Genomic DNA, 18,132 nt, shown 5'->3' with positions numbered 1-18,132 from the left:
TTTATAATTTTTGAATTTTTATTAATTTTTATTTTTTATTTTTATTTTTATTCATTGTTTTTTGGGGAGTTATATCCCTTGAATATCATGAGTATGGTTCAGATATCCACTCAGGTCTTGTTTCTGTTGCTAAACAATTGCACTTTGATCTATATAAAAAATGATACTATCACTATGTCACTTTAAATGTTACTTATCACAGTTAAGAGGGTGATGCATTATAAGACATGTGTATATGGTTAAGAATAAGAAGGATCTATATTAACACATGTTCTCTCTCTTTTTTCTGTCTATTTTATTAATTAGGCATTCAAAAGGAAATGCATGTTGATTCAGCTGGAATTTGCACGTATTTTATTGGTTAAATGTATTTTTCTTACAATATAATTGATTCTGTATTTTGTATTTTTATGTTTATATTTATGAATAAGTATGTATACTGCTGGTGCAAATGTGGGATGCCCTTTCTGAATGAAGGCATAGCAGGCATTGATCGTTTAAACAACGAGCTTGCCCATCCGGACGCTCTCTGGACGTCCCACATATGCAAATGAAATAGGCTAGAATGCACCAATTATATGCTGGACTTGCCATATAAAAACCTTTGAGAGTGAGGAGGAATTTAGCACATTACGTCCTGACGAAGCCGTTCGTGAATGGAGAAACGCATAGACACGGAAGCACGTTGAGAAAGGGGGCGGAGCCTACGAGCAAGCTACCCGGACAGCATAAAAAGGAACTCCACTGACCCCTTAACGAAGGAGACATCTCTCAGTGTGGGAAAGCCTGTTTGTGGGGAACGGGAACATATACCGTTTACCCACCATTCCATCTAGTAAGCAGTAATCTGTTTTATATCTTATGTATCCAGCAGTGATCTGCCTTGTGTTTGCATATTAAGCAATGACCTGCTTCATGTTTGTTAACTAAGCAGTGACTTGCTTTACACTTGTGTTTTTATATTCATTTTTATTTGTTTTATATTTGATATTGTTATATACTGGTGATAAACTGGTAATAAATTGTTTCATATCCAGCTGATTTAGTATAACACCATCCAGTGAGAAGTATAAAGTATTTTCTTTTCCTTTTGGAAACTCTGTTGCATGTGGGAGAGGGGCTTGTTGTAGTTTGATATCACTCCACTTCTCAATACTATACTATTATATATTGATTTTTATTTTTTAAAATGGCTTTCTTTTAATAACCTATATTTGTAGGTAACAAGATTGAGTGTGAATAAAATGGTAAAAAAAAATTTTTTAACTTTTTGCTTATGATGTTTTTTACACATCCAGTGCAACAAAAAAAATAAATAAAGAAAATAGATTCACACATTAGTCTTGATTTTTAAATGCCTAAGATATCTGGGATTTAAATTATTTTTTGTATTATTTTTCCCAATGCTATACCAACCATACCCCTTACCCTATGCTGCTTACACTAACACTACCGTAACCTGAACCCTACATATCCCTAACACCGCGTTATTCCTAATCCAGCATTAATCCATACCTTAACACTAACCATACAATTACCCAAACCCTACATGAAACATTAATTGTAACCCTACACCAAACTCCATTCGTACCCTTAAACATAACTCTAAGAAAAAACTCTTAATATTACACTGATATCAGCAGATTTGTTTCCTCGTTAAAACAGTAAAGAGGGGTGTGTTGCCACTATCTACTTACTTTTTCAGTATTACAGCATATTTTATTCCCTGTATTACTGAACTGAGCATGTTTTTTCCAGCCAGGTACACTGTGATCTGTGCTGGGCAGCTGAATGTAGTGAATCTTACCTGAAAAGAGTGGCGCTCACCCTCTGACAGCCTAATGGATGCTGCCTACTTGCAGATGTCGTGCGGATGCCTGAATTTTGTTTATATCTATAGTTTTTTTCTCTTTATTATTTGTCTGTTTGTCCTCTACCTCTACTCACATTACACGTTGATTATATACTGTATTGTTAGTAAACAAATTTAAGAAAACAAGTGTTAGTCTAACACTTTTTTAAATTTGAATTGTACAAATGTTATGATTTCCTTTTGTGTAATTTTTTGCTAATTTCCTTTTAGCAGGGCCCCCACTACCTTGTGATCATGTAAGCCAAGAGTCTTGATAATTATCTAATAATAATAATATTACGACTTTATCTCTAATATTAGTATTTATGTTAAATTATGATATATGCTGAAAACTAATGACGCACACCAAAAAAGGCTAACTAAAAATCCATCATAATGCAACTCTACTATTAAAATATTTTTTTTAAAAAAAAGAACAGATTCACAAAATCAACACGCAATGAAAAATAATAAAAGTGATTCCTGTGAGTGTTCTGCACAGAATGAACTCTCAAGGCAGGAGAAAAGCCTTTGTAAAGCCATGCCCATGCTTTGAAAGGTCATTTAGAGACAACCAATCATAGCTGACTGCCTAATGGATGCTGTCCACTTGCAGGGCACGTCCTTTTATAAAATAAATGTCCCCCCATCACTTCTGGTCCTGTGGGGACCATATTACTCAGGCAACCCCATTTTCATACTTTTGGGGTCACAGGTGTGAAATGAAGCATATTTAAAAGGCACATTACATCTTTTTCATTGCCCTATAATGGTTTCTGTTCTGGTGACCGATTAACACATTCTTGATATTAATCTAGCATTTATGGTTTGACCTTGGCTTGTTGTTTGGGTTCTGAGACCCTCTGTGACCCTGACCTGGCTAGTTATACATTTTTCAATAATCTATGACCCTGACCTGGTTTGATCCTCTGATCACCCGTTTATCTATTTTCAGACCTTGGCTTTACTTTTGACCATGGTTTCTCTTTTATATGTTAATCCTAGCCACTTTAAGGTCCAGTATTATGACTATTCTGTCTTTTCTGTAAGTTCCGCATATCAGGTTAGAATTGCTGTGACACTGGCAAAGCCCAGAACTGATTCCTTAATTGTTCAGCTGCAGTGTTTTCAATTAATGTAAAGGGGTGTATGCAGTGCGTTTAGCTCATCAGTCAGTCTGGGCCACTGAAAATGGTCCTGGGTGACAGAGGGGTGCCCCAGGTATCTGTTGATACATAGGTTTCCAGGCAGGCAAATATTTAACCCTGCTCATACTGCATTACATACTATTCAGCTTTAAATGCTCATTTAAAGAGCATTATATAGAGCTCCATTTGAGCTTTGCATACAGCTCATCTGGCAGCCTGGGGCCACTAAAAATGGCCCTAGTTGACAGAAGGTAGCCCCAGGTATCAATTGACTCTCTGGTGTGAAAAGGGTTTTAAAACCGCTCACACCAAAACTGTATGATGTTTTAAGCTGTCCTAACAGCATTAAAGTCCACTCTGTGGAGGACAGCATTGGGTTAACCTGTAGCTTTGTTCTTCTTTTTCCGCTCTTGCATTTTTTCCCCTTTTATTTGGTTACTTTTTCTCAAATGGTATGTAAACTAAATGTTGGGAAAATGTGCCAGTGTACTGCTAAATACATACTGTACATAATATTTACAGTATGGTCATACAATTTAGTGAATAACTTTAACTGCAACTTCCTTAACAATTTATTATCTATACATCCAAATAAATCTGCAATGAGAACACTAGATGGTGCTATGGTATTTTATAAACATACATAGCCGTCAGAAAATAGCATAGGTTACATTATTTGCTTTAGTTTGATCAAACATTAGTGCTGGAAAGATGAGCAACATGCTCTGTATTTTTATTATTATTTTTCAGTTATTTGTAAACTTTGCATTATTTTTCTGAATACTGATGCTACTCCCACTAATATCAGAAATGAGGGGCACGTAAGGATTAAAGGTGAAAGGAATTTGAGCCCTAACCCTAATTTAAATTTTTTTTTAAAAAAATCACATTATATAAAATATATAAAATTATGGATATAAAAACACATTGAATATTGAACATTTGTAGGTACCCAACCACAGCTCAATGATTAAAGGGTTAAAACTCCTTTTTAACTTCCCCCTTTTTTCATTATAGACATTGTTAGTAAATCTACCACTTTTTTTTAGATTTTAATTATATTTTATGATTTCTGTTTTTTGTAATACTACCTCATTTTACAGAACTCCATTATAACCCAACTCTAAAATTAAAATAAAAACACAATTAAAAATAATCAAAGTGATCCCTGTGACGGCTCTGCACAGAATGAGCTTTCAAGGTCGGGAGAAAGCCTTTGTAAAGACCTTCCCATGCTTTGAAAGCTCACTCAGAACAAGCCAATCAGAGCTTTCTGATAGGCAAGTCTCATCTCTCACTAGACTTGCATGGGAATATACATTATTGACTTACAAACCAAGCATTCAAAACATGGGAAATACTTTTTTAAAAGGATGTTCCTGCCTTGAAAGCTTGTTCTGCCCGGGGCCCATGCATGGCTCACTTGCATTTATTTTTTTGGTATATATGGGACTGTGCAGTTTATACTTTTGTGATGTGAGAGCAAGGATTTAATTCACAACTTTAAAGGAAGACATAAAGCACTTAAACTTTTCTTGATTTCAACCATGTGCCACTCAGACCTCCCCACAATCAAGTGCAAACAATTACACTGAGTCAATGTGCAAGAGGTTTAACATTCAATAAATGTGTAAATATTCTATCTACATATTTATAACCTCCATACATTGGACAACTGAATTACCAGCATCTTTGCTTATATTTTTCTTGTTTAATCTTTGGTACCTTCTTCCGATGAGATACTCAGGAGAGAACCTGTACATCCAGATAGTTGGTCTTCTACATATAAGCGCAATGTGGTATTTGCTGGTTAGAGCAGAGGTAACATGACTGTCTTAGATCTGGAACCCACTGATTCAAATCCTGGTCAGATCAGTGAGTGTCCTTAGTCAAGACACCCAATAAAATATATCCGCCTACGGCAAATCCTCATAGATTGTAAGATTGCTCAAGCAGGGCCTTCCTGACCTCTTAATATCTCCTTTAGATAACTATAATGTTTGTTATTTATCAATGCTAATAATTTTGCATTTCTACATAATCCATTTTCAAAATGGAGGAACTGAAAAACCTCTATTATGCAATGTTCTCCCAATATATCTTCACGTTGTAATATCTTGAACAATGAGTGGCAATAAAATAGGATATTTCATAAATATAAAATTACCTCAGTTTTGAAAGCATGTCTAATATTATTCAGAATAATACATTCTAAGGTTAAACTAATGAAGGTTGAGCTAATAAATGTAAAAATAATATGGCTGCCCAATGATGATGAACAAAATGGTTAAAGTATAGAGAGTAAAATAATATACTTACAATAGATAAGCAAGCTATGTGTTATGGATAATGTGAAATTGTTAAAAACAGTTTGGCCTGAGATTTGAATTTAGCTTCAAAACATATATAATATATCAAACTGAATCAGTTAGTCAAATATATTTTGGCTGTACTGTGTTAATGCAAAACAAATTACATCCTGTGTAGCATTAAATATAACAAGGAATATTCTATAACATTGATGCAGTTGCTATGGCAATCCTTTGTACAGTAGGCACATCTGCCATTCTGGTGTGTCAAGGACTGTAAGTATCCACTTTATTAAGATAAAAGCAAAATCCTTTCTATTCTATGTTAGAAGGCCTGGATAAACAATATAAAAACATTAACCCATTTAATGTCATAGATACTTACACACTATATACAGAGAGATAAATAGCTAGATAGATAGGTAGGTAGGTAGACTGATAGACAGGTAGAGATAGATAGATAGATAGATAGATAGATAGATAGATAGATGCATTAACCCATATAATAACCCATATTGACCCACTTAATTCCATAGATTCTTACAATACACACACTCACTCACAGACAGACAGACAAATTATAAACATACATAAAAAGATAAGTAGCAAAATTATCCATGAATGAGCACTGAGATGGTTATGGAGGCCTTTATCAAACTTCTCAAGTTTAAAAGGTACAAGATACCATGTGACAGGAAGTGAATTACAAATCAATCATGAATTACATAATTTAAACAAACAATTGTAAGAAAATTCTCTTACATTGGTACGAGTTAAAAAATGTATTAATCAGTGATATGTATAAAGGAAAAATATTGTCGCCAATGTGAAAAAATATTGCAGCAATCAAAATTAAATAATAGGTAAGTACATGAAAACTTATAGCTAGACCTTAGGGAGCAGGTATACCAAAACAGACACAGTTAACTAAAAGGTAGTTAAAAGAACAGGATCTAGGTCACACCCATGTTGATGTATATGAGCCAGTAAAATACAGACTCAAGAAAATGTGAGTGTGATACCATCTGGAATGTATTTATACTTGTATATATACTCTGTGTGCAAAAGGATATTTATAACATTATACAAATATATTCGAGGCCAATACAAACCATTGTGTGGAAATCTATTCACAAACCGGACTTTACATAGGACACGAGGTCATGCGTTTAGACTAGAAGAAAGAAGATTTCGTCTAAGGCAAAGGAAAGGTTTTTTTACTGTAAGAACAATCAGGATGTGGAATTCTCTGCCTGAAGAAGTGGTTTTATCAGAGTCCATACAGATGTTCAAACAGCTACTAGATGCATACTTGCAAAAACAGAATATTCAAGGATATAATCTTTCAATGTAGGGTAATAACTGCTTGATCCAAGGATAAATCTGACTGCCATTCTGGGGTCAAGAAGGAATTTTTTTCCTAGCTTGTTGCAAAATTGGAAGTTCTTCAAACTGGGTTTTTTTTTTTGCCTTCTTTTGGATCAACAGCAAAAAACATATGTGAGGAAGGCTGAACTTGATGGACGCAAGTCTCTTTTCAGCTATGTAACTATGTAACTATGTAATATGATATATATGGTTTCACATATTTGTTGTACCACATTTTAATGTTTATTTATACAGTGTGTCACATATTTACTGTTTATTTACACAAAGTACGTTGTTCACAATTCTTTGTACTTTGGGGTCAGATTTTTTGATTGTGTTCACTATGTTAACAAGCAGCATTTAGTTTTTTGTATTCACACTTAGTTTGCAGCAACATTTATAGTACACATTTTTTGGTTTACTTGACGATTAATAACTGTTGAAATGATGAGAAAATTTGAGAATACAATTTGTCTGGAAGATATCAACTAAACCAGGGGACCGGCAGCCTATGGCACGCAAGATGCCTTTGAATGGCACACAAGGGTGTTGATCCAAATGGGCAGAGTTCACCTGGACTACATTGCGGTGCTCTGAATCACTTGTAAATACAGTGCTATACATGACAAAAGCCAAATTTCGCAATAAACTTACTAAATCAATAAGTTGGCATCCTAAGGTACTTAAAAGTTTTACTTTGGCACCGTGCTACCAAAAAGTAGCCTTCCCCTGAACAAAACAAAGTAAAATGGACTAATTTGGCCTGAACAAAGCTAGGTTTAATACCTGCCCTCAGTGACATTCCAAATGCTAAAGAAAATGATGGTTAAGAAAATAATTATGCTGGTGTGATAATGCAGTGAGGTTTAGAAGAATATGTACTTGTAAATTAGTTATTTCCATCTGTTTTATATGAATAATAAACTTTGGGACTATGGTAAAATTTTGAGAAAAATACTTTGTTAATATAAATGTGCCAGAAATACTAATCCAATCTACATAGTTTATTTAAAACTTCAGGTGTATGTGATGGGTCTGTGATATATATAGGGAGCGGAGTTCCTATAAAAAAAAATCAATACATTTGCATACTGGTATAATGCATGGTCCTATAAGATTCGTCAAGGTTTTAGTAATGGACATGCGTAGTATCGGCAAATAAAAATATTTTAAGGAAATTTTCCCTGTAATGAAGTATATAGTTCTATACTGTGTAATGAAATCCCTTAAAAGAATACTACAGCCTTTTTTATAATTTTGGATACGTTATTGCATGTACATAAAGTGTTAACTTGCCTCTAATGCAGCAGAGAGATGGTCCCTTAATGCTGCTTTGCTCCACTCACTGGGAAATTACCCGTGTTGATGATCTTCCAAGCCAATAGCATGCTTCTCTCATTGAGACTCTGTAAAGCTCTGTTGAGCAGGGCCAGCCTGTGTATAGGTCCTGGTGGCACTTTGACAGGGGCAGCATTTTGCTGCATCCACTACATAAACAAACACTGCATCCACTACACACACTGCATTCACTACACACACATATCCACTAAACCAGGGCTACACAAATACAGGTCGCCATGGACGCTACAAATTTTGTTGTGGCATCTGGGTGTTTGTCAGCCATGGAATGGAGGAAATGGCGAGGTCTCATGGGAGTTGTACCCAACATGCAGGAAAGTAGAAACCCAAGGCGTATTACTGAGCCTTAGAATGGCCGGACTTAACATATTAATACAACAAGAAACAGGGCCACGTCCTCTCTGCAAGCCCAAACAGCATTGGGTTGCCTAGATGACGTGGTCCCTTTAAGGTAATGACATCATGACTTTATCTTTTATAGGGTTGCAGTTCATCCAGCGAACCAGCAGAGGGAGCCATTTACAGAACTGAAGGTAAGCATTATATTCAGGCCGCACGGCCACGTGGAGCATTCGGGCCATGCGGCCCGAGCACTGAGGAGAAGAGCGGCGCGGGCACCAGATGAAGGTAAGTTTGTGACATGAAGGAGCTGTTATTTTCGAGCTCTTCATGCTCTGCTTTCTCACACCCTGCTGTAATGCTGGGTGCCAGTATAGGACATCACCCCAGCATCACTAAAACACTGCGGGAGGGGCAGAGTAAGAAGATAACAAATACAGAATCAGAGCAAGCACACTGGACCCCAGGAAAAGGACCTACTCCAACTCAAAAATGATAGGAAGGCTGGGTGGACTTTAATTAAAATAAAACAAATAAAAATTATAAATTGTGAGTATGTTGAGAGATAAATTGAGAGAATGTGTGTGTGTGTCTGTCAGTGAGGGTGCCTGTTTAGGCTGCCAACCCCCCCCCCCCCCCCCCTCCCCTCTCCCACCCCCCCTCCTCTAATCCCATGGGAAAGGAGTTTTTACTCATTTTTTTCCAATGCCATGCCGGTCACACCGTGGCTGACCCATCTCTATGACTGAGATAATCTTGATGATCTCAACCAATCCAATGCTTTCCCACAGGAAAGCATTGGGAGGCTATTGCACATGCGCAACAAAATGCTGAACTGCGCCAGTCAGCATCTCCTCATAGAGATTAATTGAATCAATATATTACTATGGAGAACATTTAACGCCTCCATTCAGAGCGTAAAGACGCTGAACGTAGGTGCTGTACACTATGCAACACTTGACTAGGAAGCACCTCTAGTGACTAGAGGTGTTACTAGGCACAAATGTTAACACTGTCAAATGCAGTATTTACAGTGCTCAGCCTGCAGGAACATACTATAGACCTGTGGTTCCCAAACCAGTCCCGAAGGAACTCCTTTCCAGGATTTAGGGATTACCCGGTTATGTCTATTGTTTTTTTTTTGTTTTGTTTTTTCCAAAATCACTTTAGACAACTGTATAATCCCTAAATCCTGGACTGGTATGGGTACCTTGAGGACTGGTTTGGGAACCACTGCTATGGACGCCAGAACCAAAACATTCAGCTCTAGTGCTTCTGGTGAATATTTTGTCCCTCTAAGAATTTTATTTTCGTTGCTAAAAATAAAGCTTTTTTGGATTAAAAATATATTACTTTTAACTTTACCTGCCTCCAAGATTCCAAACAAATTTGTCAAGCCCTGCACTACACAAACACACTGCATCCACAATACACAAGCACAATGCATTCACTACACACACTTCATACAACAAACACACTGCATCCACTATACACACTGGATTCACTACACAAACACACACTCTGCATCCACTAAACAACACATACACACACACAAAGTATTCACTATACACACTGTATACAATACACACACTGCATCCACTACACAAACAAAGACACTGCATTAATTACACACACTGAATAACATAAGGCATATAGGCTTGTTTTGGAGAGTGTAGTTTTGGGGATGGGGGCAGCATTTCATCGTTAGACCCAGGCTGAACAATGTATTGGACCTGTCCCATTGTTGAGGAAATCAGGAAGAACACCCTGCCATCTATATGCAAGTGCGGATTCTCTTGAAATTGGCACTTTTATAAAGTGTGAAAGAGGTGACACTCTGTTAACCCCTAGAACATTTCAGCAAGGCTTGGACTGTTCCTTTAATTTTTTTTTTACTTATGGTATTATGGTATGACAATATAAATTAGCAATATATTCTCATTAAAATAAAGAATGCTCCACCTTTGTTAGCTACTATAATGCTGTTTTTCTATTTCAGTTAAGGCCTTCCATTTATTACCAGCCTACAAGATGTTTCTCCATATCTATAATGAAAGGATGTGTAAATTTATGCAGAATTTAAAAATTGTGATAATGGGTGGAGCTTTAAACAGCCTTCGGTATCACAGCTTGCTTTTTCTTGTCATGTTCCCTTAAAGTAATCAGCTTTCCCCATGCACAAAATTGTCTATGTAGGAGATATGAGAATATACAGTTATGGCTCCTGGCAAAGGCAGTGGCCAGGAGCAGAGAGGAAGATGGTAACACGGAGAGAGAGTATTTAAGCTAAGAGTATCTTTCTTCTTCCTTTCTGCTTAGTGCCACCCTGTAAGCAAACATGTCACTTTAAGGGTCTTTGCAAACAATAAAAATAAAAAAGACCCCACAAGTCACAGTGCTGCTTTAAATACTATCATATTATTTGTATTACTGATAAATTATTATTATAATTACTGCTATTATTATCATAAGTTTGTAAAATATTTTACTGGTGTACTGAGAACTTTAAAATTAGTTATAATACGAGACATTCTGCCAACTATAAGATAAAAAAACACTCAATATAGAAGATTCTATTCGTTCTGCTTTATAATTTTTTTTATAAACACTACATTGTTTTTTTTAATATGTGACATTTCATCACATGTCTTCTTAAAACAACATATGATATAATAAGCACATTCCTTTCTGTAATACAGTAAACAGGATTTTAGCTGTCACACAATACAACATATTTTCTGTACAAATAAGCCTCAAGATGTGATTTTCTTCTCATATATTATTCAAAATCTATCACAAATAACATTTTTTTCTGTTGTTTGTCACCGGTGATTGAATGCTGAGGAAAGTATTTACGATGCAGACTATCCCACTGCTGTTTAAATGTGACATTGCTTATGCTATCTGTTTAGTACTGAACAAACAACTCACTGAGCCATCATGGAACCAACATCAAATATTTTCTATTTACTCCTAGGTTTTTTCAGGATCATAACACTGAATTGGAAATAAATGCAAAGCTAAAATAAACAGCTAAAATAGATTACAATCGATAATCAGTTACAATATTTCATCCATCATTTTGTGATCACTTATTTAAATAATTCCATAAAACAATGCCTTTATTTCAAAATGATTTAAATCCGAGTACAATATAAAAGGTAAAATGTGTTTAATTTTATTGTAATATGACCAAAAATATGTTCTCTCTCTAAAATATATTAGATAATAATGCATTTTTGTAGACTCAAAAATTATGGTTTCTTGTCTTAAAACACCATAAATAATGAAGGTTATGTATAAAATATGTTGTGGTCTCAAGTACTAAAAGTGGGGCAGTCACCATGGAAACCAGTGTAACCAGCAGTCTCCAGAATTTTGTTTGCACCACTATTCAGAACCTTTTTTTATGTTAACAAGGCTTTATTAAAGAAAACATAGTAATATAAGTGCAATAGGGCAATTGGTTTGTGTGGCGGAACCAGCCTCGCCACTGGGCATTGGAGAAGACTGATTGCCAGCCTCCTGCCATGTGACTATGGCCCCTGGGATGTATTGCCCTTTAAGAAACTTATTTGGGCTTATTGGATTTTTAAACACTTTTTCTGCTACATGAGAAGGTGTGCCCCTCCCCCATTTCCTGTCTATTGTTCTCCAGCACGTTGTCTCAGGGACACTGCCAGACCAGTTGGAACTTGTTGCTAAACTTGAACCCCATGGCAATTTGACTGTGTTTGTGGGATCTGAGCGCTGTTCGGATATAGTGAGCGCTTAGATCTAAGCTATCTGGGGATAGGTTTATTGTGGGGGTTCTGTTCAGTATGATAGGAATTATGTATTTTTATGTGTTTTTACTGTTGTTGTAAATGGAGATATTTTCTGTATGCTGGAGATAATTGGCTTACCACACCCAAGCCATGCTTGCAGTTGGTCAAAAAGGGATTTCCAAGTAACGTTTGAACCACTGGACCAATTTGTATGATTTTGACATATGTTTGTATTTGGAGTATGCTGATTCTGAAAATGTAAGTGAATGTGATTTATATTTTTTAAAGTTATGAATATTGTGTAAAATTGTGTATTTTCCTGCCTGTGATAATTATGTCAGCCCATTGTGTTCAGTAATTATATCACAGGCAGAGGGGAGGATTTTGTGTGTAATTGCTGGGAGTGTCTGAGTGTATTGTACGTATTGATTGGTTGTTCTGCAAAACCCTGTGGGCAATACTATGTGTGTAAAATGTGCATAAAAGCAGACTGTTGGATTAAAGCTTCAATTCTACTTCACCCTCAATTTGGAGTGCCATCTCTTATTGGGGGAATCTGCTACAAGGGATTGCTATGCTCTGCATACTCTCTTGCTATATTCACTGCTAAGCTCTTGTAAGAGCTTGTTCCTGTTTTGCTCTCTGAAGGAGTCTGCGGTGGTTATGGTGTCTGCTGGAGTGCTGGAATCCCTCAGGAAGCACTAGGAGCATCCTTCAACAGAGGTACCCAGTCGGGGTGCCCGTCGATCCGTTACAGTTTGTGTGTGAGACATGCAGGTCTCAATGCATATCAACAAAGATGCAGTTGAGTAATAGGTATCCGGTTTTCAGTATTACATAGGGATAAAGAGGATAAACATTTACCAGTGTGTAGGTATCAAGGCCTACAGGATATCACAGAATATAATGCAGTAGCAGACATATCCTTCAGTGATAGGCTATGTGTGGAGTCTGCGTCATTGTTATCATACTTGTTTCTGTTTTTGCTCGAGCAGGTTCGGTTACACCGGGGACATATGAATTGTAATTGTTGTGTCTGGACTATTGGTCTTATGCATGTGCTTTTGAAAAGACCAAGTGCCCTAAATTTTGGGAGTCGGGCAAAATTTGAGGCAGGAGATCCAGGTTGTGGCCAGGATCGTATGGCGGCGTATGTATGCATCCCCATATGTCTCATAAGTCCTATGTTGCTATAGGAAAGGACTCTCGGAGTTGGTCTATGACTATGTCAGTATCAATTTTAGTGGTTTGCTCCCATGATTCCTGCTACACTGTCCGAGCCCACCTAAGTAATCGCTTTCTGGGTAGGCAATAGTTAGAAAGAAAAAAGTAGATTATGAAGCAGTAGGTAGCAGAACAGTATAAGATAGATGAGCAATGCGGTAAGGGGGGGAACATAGTGGTGAGTTGTGGGATGGACCCTTTATTCAAGACCCTGCGAGTCAGGCCTGTCCCCCGACGCATAGCATCTGCCTGCGTCACATACCCAAATCAGGGCTGCCACAGGTCCGTGTGTTTTGTGTCATTCCCAATGCCTGCATTGCTTCCACTGACTGGATTTCCCCTACCCTATCCAACCACTGCTCAATTGTGGGGATCTTGTCTTGTTTACAGAGGGCAGGTATCAGAGATTTGGATGCATTAAGGAGATGACGGTAGATGGATTTTTTGCATACGGCTAATGGGGATGGGGTTGCAGGAGAACATTTTCTATTTTAAAGGGTGGGATCTCGCCCAGTATTTCCGAGACCTGGAAGTTAACCAATTCGCAGAATGGATTTATTTGGGAACATAAGTGTCTGATTGTCCCTTCAGCCTCCTCGCATCTCCATCATGTGTTTGGTACTGCGGGGAACACCCTGTGCAGGTATTCAGGTGTTCTGTACCAAGAGGAGAGGTGTTTGTAGTTGGTTTCCTGGTATCTGGTGCTTACCGAGGTTTTATGGGATAATAAAAGGATCTACTCCAACTGTGTGTCTGTGATAGTTTTACCCAGGTTGGTTTCCCCTGAGCGTCTGAAGGTGTGGTTACTCTCGAGATGCCCAATGAGTAGATGTTGGTAGAGCGAGGAGCTCACTCCATCAAGGTTAGTTTTGTCGTTACATAAGCTTTCGAACCAGGTGAGTTCACGATGTACAGCTATTTTGTCTGGTAGTGTGTGGTAGAAGTGTCATAACTGCGAGAATAGGAATGTTTGAGTTGGAGGGATACTTTCTAGAAGTTCTGTGAGAGGCCTCAAGCCTGTGTTCCTTAGAACATTATATAGTGTGTAACATCCTCGTATCCCAGGAAGTCCCACGTTCTCGGCGGCAGTCCACCTCCAAGAGGGGTTATTTGCCACAGGGACCATCGGACTCTGTTTTGGAGAGACATGTTGAGCTCCGTGGGCTGCATCCCATATTTTCAGTGTTTGGACTGCTGGGCATGTCTGGTGGCGTCTTTCCAGGAATTGTTTTTTAGTCTTCCACATGGATGCGTGTAGGGAGTGTCCAATGCTGTCCTTTTCCAGTGCCAACCATTGTTTTTGTTTTGGGTTGGAGTGCCATTCCAGTGCTCTTTGAAGGGCAGCAGCCTGGTGGTATCGATGTAAATGTTTGATCCGCGGCTTCCCGCACCTCCAGACATATCGTAACATTGTTGAACGTAGGAAGGAGAAGTATGTCATAGGTAGCGCCATTGGGACCATCTGGAAGAGGTAGAGGAGCCTAGATAAGTTGTTCATCTTGACGACTGCTATGCGTCCAAGCCTAGAAATGTGAGGGTAGGGCCAGATCTTCTCTGATATTGGTCCAGTGGGTCAGCTGTAATCCAGATACCTAGGTATTTCATGTGGGAAGTACACCAGTGGAAGTGAAGTTGGTTATGGAGATTTTCACTCTCGTTATCTGGCATGGATATACTGAGTACTTCACACTTAGATAAATTAAGCTTGAGCCCCGCCAGAGCTCTGTAAGTGTCCATCAATGTGAGTAGGATCAGTACGGTCATTTGTGGGTGTCAGAATCCTATCCTGACAACTATGTTCATTTATTTCTGTTACTTTAAATCAAGTTCCTCCTCTCCACCACTAGTGGCCTCCCAAGCCACTAGTCACCTCAGTCTCTCACCTGCATAACATGAATCAAGTCTGCTGTAAAAAGCCACACCTGACAAACCAACTGGCCTTTACATTGAATTGGATGTTCTTACTGAAAGACTTTAGATCCTGGCTCCTGAGACTTACCTTCATTGCTTCCAACCAGATTTACTACCTACCCTGCTCCATACCAACCTGGATTGCTTACAACCCTGCGTTATCCTTCCAACCTGAATTATACAAACCTGCATAACCCCTTTCTGGACATTGCTGCTTACTCTTATTTACAAGGTGTTATTTTCTTACCCTGAAACCTTATTGTTCTTTATACCTTTCTTACTATTCCACCTATACTTTTATCTCTAGCTTTCTTATTACTTGTAAACCTGTTTATTATCTATATAGGGCCTTAACCTTTATTTCTCTTACTTTCCTTCTCCCAATTAGTTCATTCTATAAATTACCCTGCTGTTATGTCAAAACCTACCAATAAAACTTCTGTTGTTAACTCTGGCCAAAGCCTCCTATCTGACCTGCACAAGATCATGACAGTGGGTAAGTTACAAAGAAAACCAAAGCTTTGGAATGTTGCCATGAGGAAAGACCAGTCAATCCGGTCAAAAGCTTTCTATGCATCTGTGGAAAGGAGAAGCAAGGGTGTACGTCCCTACGTACAAGATGTTGGATGGAAAGCACCCATAGGGTGCTATCTCTTGCCTCCCTACCTGGGATAAACCCCATTTGATCTGGGTGGACTAGGTCAGGAAGCTTTGTATCAAGTCTAGCAGCCAAGATCTTTATGAAGAGCTTAACTTTGAAAAATAAAATCGGCCTATAGCTACCACATGACTCCAGGTCCTTCCCCGGTTTGGGCAAGATGGCGATTGTAGCCGATGATTCTTGATGGAACCGAACACCGGTGGATAATGTGTTAAGAGCTTTGGTTAGTTTTGTTATTATGGTAGAACTGAATTTTTTTGTAATAGTCAATGGTCAAGGTTTTAATTGCTCTCAGTAGCTCTTCTCCCATAATCAGAGCTTCGAGTGTTGAAGCGTTGTTCACCTGTAGGACTGAGGCAGTGTAATTTGTTAGTAATCTGTTCACCTCCTGCTCCCGATCTCCATCCAAGTCACCCTCTCCCATTTGTTTGATGTTGTATAAGGAGGAGTAAAAGGCACGAAATTCTGCTGCAATTTCTTTGGGTGATTGAGTTGTGTGTCAGCGGCGGTCTTAATCCTATGGACCTGTGCATGAGTTTGTTGTCCTTTAAGCATTTGCACCAGTAACATTCCCCCCTTGTTGGCATGTAAGTAAAAAAAGCCTTTCGACCATTCTGCTTATCTGTAGTGTCAGCTCGATAGGAGCGTTGCGCAGTTGAGAAGAAACACCTTTTTATACATAACCTCAATAAAGCATTTGAATTTGTTTTACATGATAAACAATTAATACAAGGATATACCACTAAACAGCAGGACTACCTTTCATGGTGTCCAAATCTAAGCCTTGATTATTGGGGGTAGTCCAGCCCAGGTCCAGAATGGCCATCAGCAAACCAGGCAAATGCATGCTGGGCCACAATGGCCATGGGCTGAGACCGACAGGGAAGATCAATTGCTGGCACCATAACCTCTATAATTGACTGTTGTAGTTATGGTTCTTGGAGTGTTCTTTTAATATGGAAAAAACACTTTCTAAGGAGTTGAGCCATCCTGTAAACTCTCGCTACACAGGAAGAACCTCTTACCTAGTACTAATCTAATCCTTTCAATGCAAATTTTATCTACAGCACTGAAAGTAAACACACAAAGACATTCTGATAAATTAAAAAGCATTGCATCCCATATACAGCATCTATAAGATAATCACAGGAAAGTTGCAACGTGTCTAAAAGTAAAAAAAAAAAAAATTAAGATCCCTAGGAATCTCCAAATCTGGAAAAGTCCTGGAGATTGGTACTCCATTCACAAACAACTGGCAATGGTGGCCTACAGAGATCCCTGGATACTATGGGGGGGGGGGGGGGAAGGGGGGGGGGTTTATTCAGATTTATTTAAATCTGCAAATAAGGATGTATGTATGTTCGTACATACATACGTACGTCCTTATTTGTAGATTTAAATAAATCCAAATAAATCCAGATTGTAGTAAATTACTATGGCCTAGGAAATCTACGATAAATCACTGTAAGAAATATAACTATATTGTAATAGTCTCACAAGTTCTTACCTTCTGTAAAGGTTTCAGTTTGGTTTCCATTACAAAGTCGTACTTGCAAAGTTCACAACATCTTGTGTCTGAGCTTTTAATCCATTGATGCAGGCAAGCCTGATGTACAAATCTCAGTGTTCCCGTACATCTACATGGTGCAATGAGGGGATTTTCTTCATCTCCCTCACAGTGACAGATTCTATGAAAAAGCATCAGGATTACTATACGGTAACATAAAAAGACACTGCCAGTACAAATATGCATGCTATGAAATTCTACACATATTCCTCAGAAGCATTGCTGAATATATTATATTGTTTAATACAGTTTGGCTTTAGAGGTTGCAGCTATGGTTGACTTTATGATTTGAAACACAGAGGGACACTTTTAACCATTAGTAGGCTAAACCATGCTTTTGAATGTGGGCCATATCCTAGCTAAGTTTACAAATATGTTTGTTTTTTTAAATAGTATGTTGTTTTACAAATGTTATCTATTGGTAAAACATAGCATAAGCAAAGACACCCATAATGTTGTGTTTTTTTTCTTATAAAATAAAATATTACAGGGCATTACTTTGGCAAATTCTCAAATTACTACTAGAATGAAATGATCCTGGTAACTAAGTATATTATGGACACCATCTCTGAACATAGGCAGAATAAAGAAACACTCAACTCACCTCAACTCAGACTGCAATGAGAT

General features: G+C 37.9%; 1 protein-coding gene across 1 annotated transcript in view; it reads right to left on the bottom strand.

Moving 5' to 3' along the window:
• MARCHF1 (membrane associated ring-CH-type finger 1) overlaps nucleotides 1-18,132 on the bottom strand; it is a 226,930-nt gene that overhangs the window by 71,068 nt on the left and 137,730 nt on the right. The window contains exon 5 of the mRNA XM_063458206.1: nucleotides 17,446-17,626. Coding sequence (XP_063314276.1) covers nucleotides 17,446-17,626 — 181 coding nt within the window. The remainder of the gene's footprint in view (nucleotides 1-17,445; nucleotides 17,627-18,132) is intronic.

This window comes from Pelobates fuscus, chromosome 6 (assembly GCF_036172605.1).
Source record: "Pelobates fuscus isolate aPelFus1 chromosome 6, aPelFus1.pri, whole genome shotgun sequence".
Taxonomy (NCBI): domain Eukaryota; kingdom Metazoa; phylum Chordata; class Amphibia; order Anura; family Pelobatidae; genus Pelobates; species Pelobates fuscus.
The sequence above is the reverse complement of the archived record's forward strand: the minus strand, read 5'-3'. Positions and strand labels throughout refer to the sequence as shown.